At 41.6% G+C, this 10,038-nt stretch overlaps 1 protein-coding gene across 1 annotated transcript; it reads left to right on the top strand.

Annotated features, from left to right (window-relative positions):
• Positions 1–809: 809 nt before the first annotated feature.
• Positions 810–4,057, top strand: RPS16 (ribosomal protein S16). Its single transcript, XM_048078890.2, has 6 exons — positions 810–909; positions 1,009–1,064; positions 1,701–1,802; positions 2,480–2,576; positions 3,687–3,734; positions 3,862–4,057. The coding sequence occupies exons 2-6, from the start codon at positions 1,017–1,019 to the stop codon at positions 4,005–4,007; spliced, it is 441 nt and encodes a 146-aa protein (XP_047934847.1). The 5' UTR covers positions 810–909; positions 1,009–1,016; the 3' UTR covers positions 4,008–4,057.
• Positions 4,058–10,038: the final 5,981 nt, after the last annotated feature.

Raw genomic sequence — 10,038 nt, forward strand, 5'->3', positions numbered from 1 at the left:
TTACATGCTCTGCACAGCACTATTCACTTGGAGAGAACTAATCACTCAAATTGCATAAAGCTAAGTGCTTGTTTAAATCCTCACATGACTGATGACTAATGTTCAGTATTTAAAATTCTGTCCAAAGACAGAAGAACTGATTGTTTCATTTGAGCAGTCAACTTTCACATTAATCACAGTAATCTAAATCTCTATTGTTTAAAATACCTAAGAGGCATGACCTCGCTTAATTGATAGCTTCGGCTTTTGTCCTTCTGGAGAATTTCTCATACTGAATACAAACAGTAGAAGAAAAATATTACAGCCTGAAAATGACTTAAATTCCGTGTTTTATGACATACTGAAAATGAAAACGGAGATAAAAGGTCAATTTGACAATGCTCTGAGCGCTTGGATCCCTGAACGTAAGCAGAACTCTGATTTTAAACGTAATGGTTGGTGACTATTTACGAGGGTATGAAGAACTGCCTGAACGTGACTCAGTGTGTGATGTTACTGCGGAGTACAAAGTTTAATGGTTTATGTTCTCCAGCATTTTAACAGACTCAGAGGAGCAATAACACTGCTTTTGCGTGTGGCCCACACTCGACGCGTTACTGCGCAGAAAGCGAGTGACCCCACCACCACCCCCCCAGGGCACGGGCTGCGCGGCTCCCCCAGGGACAAATCTCCTCTGAACTGAGCGTTCTCGCAAAGGAATTTTGTTTCTATCACATATTTATTTAAAAAAAAAACAAAACAAAACAAAAAAATAGCCCCCGCCCCCAAGCTGCCGTAAAGCGCAGCCTGGCGGAGGCGCGGCGTTGCGTCGCGCTGCCGGAAGCGCGGCGCACTTTGCGGCAGGGCCGCCCCTGAGGCGCGGCCGGGCGGCCCCGTGCGCCCTTTTCGCCGCACAGCCGCCGAGGCAGGGTGAGCGTTGCCGGGCTCCCCCCGCCGCCGGGCCCCGCCGCCCCACACCGCCCCCCACAGCCCCCCACCGCGCTAACCCCGCGCCCCTCTCTCTTGCAGGAGTCATCATGCCGGCCAAGGGGCCCCTGCAGAGCGTCCAGGTCTTCGGGAGGAAGGTGAGGGCGGCCCCCGCCGCCTCCCCCCCAGGACTAGGCCGCGGCCTCCAGGCTCTCGGCGCCCACCCGGCCCCTGCTCGGCGGCGGCGGAGCCAGGCGCGGCCCCGGGAGTGGTGCCCCGGAGCTGCAATGCGGCAGGGCTGGCGCTAGCGAGGCCTGCTCGGCATCCACGTGTCGTGGCGCGGTGGGCCCGTCGGAGCTGGTGCCCACAGGGAGCAGGCCCGGCCCCGCTGGTTCAGGGCACCTCACGGGGGGCGTTGGGGGCTTGCCTGGATCATCCGCTGTGGTGCCCGGGAGCCGTGTTAAATTGGGAAATAAAGTTTGCGGTGGGGGGATTCAATCGATCCATAAGTCGTAGGTTGCATGCTTTTATGAAGAGGTGGGCCACAAAAATAACGTTTTGCTCAACGGATTGGGTATCTCTCCCACTCTCAGAAAACTATAATCTCGTTAAGGTGGTCATGCAGTACTCTAAATGAATATGTTGGAATGTAAGAAGTGGTACTGTTTTGTTTTTTGAGGGGTGTTAATATTCAGCACAAAATAAGATTTTAGACTGTTAAATTTTCAGAAGGTTTCACTTTATGCTGCTACTGTGAAAAATGAAGTGTTTCACTAACGTGTTTGGACTTCTAGAAAACAGCAACCGCTGTTGCCCACTGCAAAAGAGGAAATGGCCTCATTAAGGTGAACGGAAGACCTCTGGAAATGATTGAGCCCAGAACTCTGCAGTATAAAGTAAGCATCCACCCAGCCTTCCTACCTGCTTGGATATTAAAATACCTTTATCCACTTAATTGATTGAGGATGGAAAAGAGTAGATTGCCTTATTGGTGGTACTAAATATCTTTTGTGTGTAGAAATGTAAACACTACAGAAAACACAGAAAATTGTCATAATTGTGCTGTTGGCAGAGGGATTCTTGCTTAATTGGGTTAACATAGTTTATTTACACTGCATAAAGTGATTTAACTTTGATGTGTTCGAACATACATATGTATACACACAAAGTCTCAAATGAGCATGAGATGATACTGTGGAACAAAATTATGTAAAATCAATTACTATGCGTTTTGTTGTCAGAAGTATTTTCAGGAAATAATCAATTTTTTACATTGAAACTGGAAACTTCAAAGCCTCCTGTTCAAAAGATTCATTAGAACTTAATAGAATAGTTGTTTGGCCTTTTGAAACTTAAACAAAAAAACCCAACAACTTAGTTTTACAACGGTATTAGTAGATGTCAAAGAACGCTGCAAGAGATGTACAAGTCCCACTTACGTGGGATGTGTACTTGTAAAATCAAGGCTCTGCTTTTCAGAATGTTTAGTAACTTCACATTTTGTAAACCTGCTACAGGCTCTAGGCCATGCTGTCCCTGATCACAAATTAACTTCTTTTATTGTGTTTTCTAGCTGCTTGAACCTGTCCTGCTCCTGGGGAAGGAAAGATTTGCTGGTGTTGACATCAGAGTCCGTGTGAAGGGTGGTGGCCATGTAGCGCAAATCTATGGTAAGGCTTTGTGCGGAACCTTCGGTGTGGGATAGAACAGGTCAAACCGCGCATGTGAGAGTCCTGAGTTGAGAGTAGCAGCTTGTGCATCTTGGTTTCAGTACTCAAATACAGCTTTTTGTATGGGCTTAGATGTTATATTTTGTTTGCGGAGTTGTAACATCTGGAATAAGTTGAACGAAGAAAATTTGTGAAATTCTGAGGAGAATTCTGAGGAGATATGAGGAACGGATCTTTGCATCTTGCAGCACAATAATTGGAAGTGTGCCTCAACGCAAAGATTTTTGGAAGGCAGAGAAGGGGGCTTATCATTAGAAATTATGTCTTTAATTGTAAGTTTTTAAGTTGTCCAGAAGCATCTTTCATCTGACCTCCAGAGCTAGGTGGTTCTTCCTCTTACAGAGTAGATTGAGAACATACTTGCATTAGATAGGGTTGCTCTTTACCTATGATAGATTTGTTCTGCTGTTATAGTCTGGGTATAGATCAGTGAAGTGCAGTTGAAAACACTTGGAAGAGCGGGGACACATTTCAGTCTTTTAAGTTGCGTTAATTTTTCAGAAAATTCAGTTTTTCATCAGAACGCTGATCCCAAACAAAATGTTTACAGTCACTCCCATAGCCCTGTTTTGTGTTCTGGTGGCTATGTTACAGGCTTGTTTTACCGAGGTATGCTGACAACTACTCATGCCATCCTGTTGTGCATTTTGCCTCTTTTAGAATTTGAACTCACCAAAAATTTTATTCTTGCTGAAAATTCTAGATATTTTAGAGAGCTGTGTTTCTAAGGATTTGAAAATCCTGCCTGGTAGAAGATAACTTTAAGTTTGTATTTTAAAGAAGGTGATCAGGACTGCCCATGTACAATTCCTTGGCTAGCTAGCAGTTGTTGAATCAGAAAGTGAACTGTGGGTGGCCTCTTGGCACAGGTTTCTTCAGATTTGCCAAAATAAAGGTCACATGGAGTATGTGGGAGAGGAGATGAAGGAGGGGAAGGACAATTTGGCAGAGAACAAGACAGCAAGTTTCTCAGATAATTGGCACTTTGTGTTTTATTTTGAGTTTTAAATATATTTGCAATCCTTACTGATCTATCTTCTTTCTTAACAGCTATCCGTCAAGCTATTTCCAAAGCATTGGTGGCTTATTATCAAAAATGTAAGTTCGTTGTTTTGATTGTTATATTAGCCTGAAGTGGAAATGTATGGCTTCTGATAGGTGTGAAAATCCCAAGATTTTGTTCCTTGTGAAATTTCTAAAACTGAAATCTTTTTTTTCTAAACAGATGTTGATGAAGCTTCCAAGAAAGAGATCAAGGATATCCTAATCCAGTACGACAGGACTCTGCTGGTTGCAGATCCTCGCCGTTGTGAATCCAAGAAATTTGGAGGACCTGGGGCTCGTGCACGCTACCAGAAGTCTTACCGTTAAAATTGGTCAACAGTCATGTGACAGTCAATAAAGACAAAGAATTTGATAAATTCCGTGCTTATAAATTGTGTTTTTTCTGTGTGGGTAAATAGATTTTCAGTTTACATTGATTCACAAATCCACTGATATTGAAGTAAAATCAGGGCTTTTGGCAGTTCTCTTTGATCCCTTCGTAGGAAGTCTTGATAGACTTCAGGGTCTCAGGAAAGAACAGCAGTTTTCTGCTATGGATGTACATCAGAATGTAAATTACCAGAACATAAAAGGCTTACATCCTATTGATTTTTGGGGGGGCAGGGTGGCTGGTGGGGTGGGTACATGCAACAGCTTGTTGAAGCAGACTCCAATCTTTGCATTTCTGATAAGCAAACAAATGTGGACCTTTTCGGGGACCTGGATTGTCCTGGTATTATGGGTGGAGATAAGTACCCGTGTTCTTCCCATGTGAAAATGTCTGTTAAAGTCTGGTTGCAGACAGCATGCAATGTGTGGGAGTGGGTCTGACTCCTAGCTGGTAACATCTTAAGTGATCTGCCTCTGCCTTAGTATGCCACCCTAGAGTAATGCTGCATTAAGCATCTCTGTATACTTTGGGGTTGGCACTTAGTGTTTTTGCAATGGAATTTTGTTTCTGTTATATATTAATTTGAAATAACCACTTTTTTTAAAGTCCCAAATGTGGACATGGAGTATTAAGTGACAGTACTGCATTTGCACGCACTGCTTATGTTGATGCATGCGTGATGGCCAGTGGCAAATAATTTACCACCTTCAGGGCAACTCCCTCAGCGTCTGAATATACACTTTAGACTATGCTATTTTAAAATTTCTATTTAAAGTTTACATTGTCAAAACCAAAGTAATTATATATGTTCATGTATGAAGAGAATGACCTCTTGCCCTACCAGCTGTTACCAGATAATAAGAGGCACAGTTTTCTGGATTAGTATGTCTAAATATAGGAAACTTTTGAAGTAAACACAATTTACTTTCAAAAACAGTTTTTTGTAACTGTAAAACATAAAAAGGGCTTTGTTTTACAAAACACATTGGGGCTCACTTCATCTTTCAACCATGTTTGCTCATTACAAACACAGGTGGATACAGACATGGAGAACTGTATCTAATAATAGTAAAATCCATTTGGTAGCCAGACTGCTCATGTCATGAGCTAGGTGAGGTGATTGAAGTCCTTAGGGAAATATGTGTGAAAAATTCAGAGCTGAAAATCTGACAGTAGTTTGGAAGATCATAACTAGGGTGTGTGTTTATGAAACATAAAATGCTGGAGAAGTTCCAGTTTCTCATCTTCTGAAGCTTTGAGGATTTTCATTTTGGAAGTGTTCTGGTTAGGAAGAGGAAGAGTTAAGTTCCGAGTAAAACTTGGGATGTGTCAAGGCTGTTGGAAAGGCTAATTCTGTCCCTTGGAAGAGTTGTAAGTGATTGAATGAGACCTTGGAAATGAGCTGACCCCACAGGCATGAAAACAGCCCCGTACTGTTGTTTCCTGTTTGGAAACCAATCTGGAGAGGGACTGGAAGAAACACTGAGGACGAGTCAACCAATAGCCTAGCTTCTGCTCTCCTGCTCTCTTGTAGCTGGATATTTTTCCTGTCTGCTTTACACTTGTATGACAATACTGAAATTGTTATATGAGCATCTTGATACTCCAGATTTTTGTCCAGATTTCTTTGAAATGTGATATTTCTTCTCTCACTTAAGGCTGTTACTTCAGTGTACCAAGTCTATACAAAGTTAAACTGACTTCCTTGAGTTGAGTTGGGGAACTGGAGATAATAGCACAATATTGTCCTTTTGCTCTAGTTTAGGAAAACGATTGGTCACTGCACCGAGCCTGTCTGAATTTAAGAAGAGATTGGACTGTGCACTTAGTCACATGGTCTGAACTTTTGGGTAGACCTGTGCGGTATCAAGGGTTGGACTTGATGATCCTTAAGGGTCCCTTCCAACTCAGGATATTCTATGATTCTATGATTCTATGATTACTCATAGTTTTTTATAATCATTGGCACTTGTTATCTTTTTGCTTTTTCTGGATAAAGCTTTTGTTTAAACTACTCTCACTGAAGTGTAGTTACTCAAGAGTTAAACGTGTAACTTGAACAAATTCCTTCTGAAAAAGAATTCTCCGTCCATCTCTCATTTTAGCTGTCAAGTGTCCGCCACAAAATACTGCAATACATGACCTGAATGGAAGTAGAAAACTTATTCAAACCTTTCACACTTTCATTGGAGGGGACTGTTGCCTATTCTATTGCCAATTGAAATACCAGGATTTTTTGTCTTATGCTAAGTGAATGATATATTAAATTCCAGACACTTGCTGTCTCTTTGGCAAGATGAATAGTTTGCTTTCCTCAGTCCCTCCCTTCTGCATCCTCAGATATGACCCATTTCTTGTCCAGCAAGTTGCTCAGAGTCTGTTCCTCGTAATAGAGTTGCTCACAAAGTACTCTAGCTCTTGGACTGCTGAGAACTGCAGTGTTCTGACTTGCAGCCTGGCTTTCTAAGGAAAAGATGCTATGCAGGGATAACTTCAAATTTGATTACTGAATTCCCGTGAGTTTTGTGAAAACTGGCATCTTGATGGATGTTAATTAGTTTCAGCTGAGGAAAAATAAGCCTTTTAGTTGTTTGGCTCGTGTGGTGACTGACAAGCAATGGCTCACTCAGTGCTTAGGAAATGTGTACTAGTCTGCCAGTTGGCACATACATACCTTATGCTGTGGCTTGTCCAAAACTGATCCTTGCCTAGCTCTTAGACCAGCCAGACACAGGGGAAAAGGGGGGGATACAGAGTTCCTGGGATGTGAAACTCAGGGGCAGGGGAAATGGAATACTCAGTGCCAGTAACCTTAGGGGTGTTTTCAGTTATGGGGAAACCTGATTTATCAGTTTTGCTGCCCACAGAACAGCTTGTAACAACTGGGGGGTTTTGTTTTGTTGTTCTTTTATGGAAAGGCTGAAAATAAAACTTGCATTGCTACTAATATATCCAGAGATGATATCTGTGTGTTATTTCTTCAGACAAAAAGCTCTTAACATAATAAAAATGCTTTCTGAACTGAACTCTGATCCTACGAAAATGCCCTATTAATCCTGGAGAGTGATGTCATTCCCACAAACTTGTTTTCTACATGAGAAATGTTTGCGGAATTGGGCTAGTCTCTGCCTGGGTGGTGGAGGTCTTCATTCTAAATGGTTGTTGGCCGATTAACCACTAGAGGGCTTAACTTCATTGCGGAAGGGTAATTAACGTGAAGTTTTAAGCTGTGGGAAGATGTAAGGAGAAAACATTTTCACAAAAATCTTCCTTCCCCTCTCCTCTCCCTTTTCCCTTTTCTCCTTTCCCCTTTTCCCTCTCCTTTCCTGATGTCAATCAAGCTCTGGTGATTAAGCATTTGCTCTGGCCAAGGACACCCTTACACAAAGAAATACAATTTGATCTTCAAACCCCTAGTGAGGTTTTTGAGCAGCTGTGGAGGTAGTTCTTGGAACAGAAGAAATGCCCCTAATCTTGTATCACCCAGCTCTTTCATGAGCTTCACTGATATTAATTCTTAGGAAGATCAGGCGCACACATCAGAATGTGGTCCCACTTAATTATTCATTGAAAATGCCATAGAATCATAGATTATCCTGAGTTGGAAGGGACCCTCAAGGATCATCAAGTCCAACTCCTGGCACTACACAGGTCTACCCAAAAATTCAGACCATATGACTAAGAGCACAGTCCAAACACTTAAACTCCGACAGGCTTGGTGCCATGGCTACGTCCTTGGGGAGCCTGTTCCAGTGTGCGACAACCCTCTCAGTGAAGAGCCTGTTTCTGATGTCCAGCCTGAATCTCCCCTGCCTCAGCTTGACACCATTCCCACGGGTCCTATCGCTGGTCACTAAAGAGAATAGATCGGCGCCTGCCCCTCCACTCCCACTCGTGAGGAAGCTGTAGACTGCAATGAGGTCTCCCCTCAGCCTCCTCTTTTCCAGGCTGAACAGGCCAAGTGACCTCAGCCGCTCCTCATACGTCTTCCCCTCTAGGCCCTTCACCATCTTTGTAGCCCTCCTCTGGACACTGTCCAATAGTTTTACGTCCTTTTTGTACTGTGGTGCCCAAAACTGCACACAGTACTCAATTACCAGTTCAGTGAAGGTTGAAGTGTGAGCTCTAGAAAGTACCGTATTTTGTTAATGATGATAATGGATCCAAGTCCAAAACAGGGCAAGCTTGAACCCAAGATCATTGAAGGCTGTTATTTCTTCAGCCATTATTTATAATCCTGATAAAATGCATAAGCTGCATATAAAATTAAGTCATCTCAAAATGTTATGTTGGAAAATCTTGGGCAAATTTATTTTGACTATAATAAACAAATATTAGTGTTGAAAACTTCTGATTTAATTTTGAAAGAAAAATCTATAACTTGAAAATATGACACCAGAATTTAAGTGTAGGCCAATACGTGTTCTGTATTGTGTTCTTTTTCTCACTAAAGTGATTATTTTCTAATGTATTGTTTCTGATCACATTGTCCAGAAGTCCCAACCTGCGAGTATTCCACTACTTGTGTAGATAATTTGTCTTTGCTTGAATATAATTTGATTCATTTTTTTTTCTTTCTTTCTTAATATAGTCCTATGAGCTACAGTTCAGTGTACTTGGATGAATAATTCTTTTTCCTTATTAGCTAATGTCCTTCATGTGCTTGGGACCGTGCTATTTCCTACCCTGCCTTGAGCAGAGATATCCAAACCTAATGAAACCTATTGCTCTAACTCTTAAAAAGACCCTTTACAGCTGCAGAGGCTTGGCCTACTTTTAAGTCATTAGAAGTCAAACAACAATGAAATACTAACACTCCCTGAATATTACCTCAACTTTATTATATAAAAATTGAAAACAAACAAACAAAAAGTCGTTTTAATGGCTTCTGCTAAATCAAAAGAGTTAATTTATATTAATGGAAAGTTTTATTATTTTTGATGCCACATATGAAACATGGTGTGAAATATCATCTTGAGGAGTGGAAGAATCCCAGATCAGATTTCTTATAAGAGTTTGAAATGGTTTCTACACCAGACATAGCTTCAAAGGAAAATAACTCAGAGACTGGTAATGGAAATTGGAAACTCTAATGCTGTGTTGGGTTCATCTCAGCTTGACAGCAACCTCAAGGCATCATCCTCTAACAGGAGATTTATGAGAGCATGAAATGTTGATTAGCCTCTGCCACCTCCTACAGGGTAGGTGCCCCCATTAAATGTTTGCAATCTGTGACTATGACTACATTAGTGTGTTAATTTGGATAAGGAACTCAATTCTTTTACTTCAGTTTGCAGACTGGAGTGGTTTTGGATCTTGTGGAGCAGATGAAAATAAGCTGGAAGATGCAGACTGGCTGCAGATAAGCATATTCAGTGAGTGGGAGCAGCCTGGAGTTAATCAAAAGTAAAAACAAAGCAAAAATCTCCTTGAAATGTGAATTGTGTAAATAAGTTTCCTTTAGGATTTACAGAATAATGAAACACAAGATGGACAGATAATCCATTTCAATGGCTGTTTGGTAAATATTTTGTGCATATATGTATTTGTAGAAAACTGCATCCAGAGTCACTTAAATACAGTCAGTAATAAAACTAAATCTTAAGAAATACTGGAACCACAGTGTACTGTAATAATGTACATCAGTTTGCAATAATTGTCCTTAGGCCACCAGTGATCCTAAACCTGCATGGGTACTGCTGTGTGGGCATAATGGTTTGTCTTTGACTGTGGTTGGAGAGGTTGTATGTTTCCCTTTGCCCTCTCTTCCAGTCCAGAAGAGGAGAAGGGGAGAGAAATGGCTAAAAGAGTTGATGGGAGAAATTTTTACCTGAGAGAGACCAAAAACTTCTGAATTTTATTTTGGTCCACAACCAAATGCTCCCAGCATCCTACAAAGTGCATGCTAGGAAGAATGAAGTGTAAGACAAAAGATAGACTTTGCAAATGAAAGTGAGTTGTAGTAAT

This window comes from Anser cygnoides, chromosome 1, assembly GCF_040182565.1.
Source record: "Anser cygnoides isolate HZ-2024a breed goose chromosome 1, Taihu_goose_T2T_genome, whole genome shotgun sequence".
Lineage (NCBI taxonomy): Eukaryota > Metazoa > Chordata > Aves > Anseriformes > Anatidae > Anser > Anser cygnoides.

Bases quoted from the DNA above. Each gene is read 5' to 3' on its own strand.
- RPS16 (XM_048078890.2), top strand. From the start codon at position 1,017: ATGCCGGCCAAGGGGCCCCTGCAGAGCGTCCAGGTCTTCGGGAGGAAG. The intron at 1,065-1,700 runs GTGAGGGCGGCC...TTGGACTTCTAG, and splicing joins TCCAGGTCTTCGGGAGGAAG to AAAACAGCAACCGCTGTTGC. The intron at 1,803-2,479 runs GTAAGCATCCAC...TGTGTTTTCTAG, and splicing joins CCAGAACTCTGCAGTATAAA to CTGCTTGAACCTGTCCTGCT.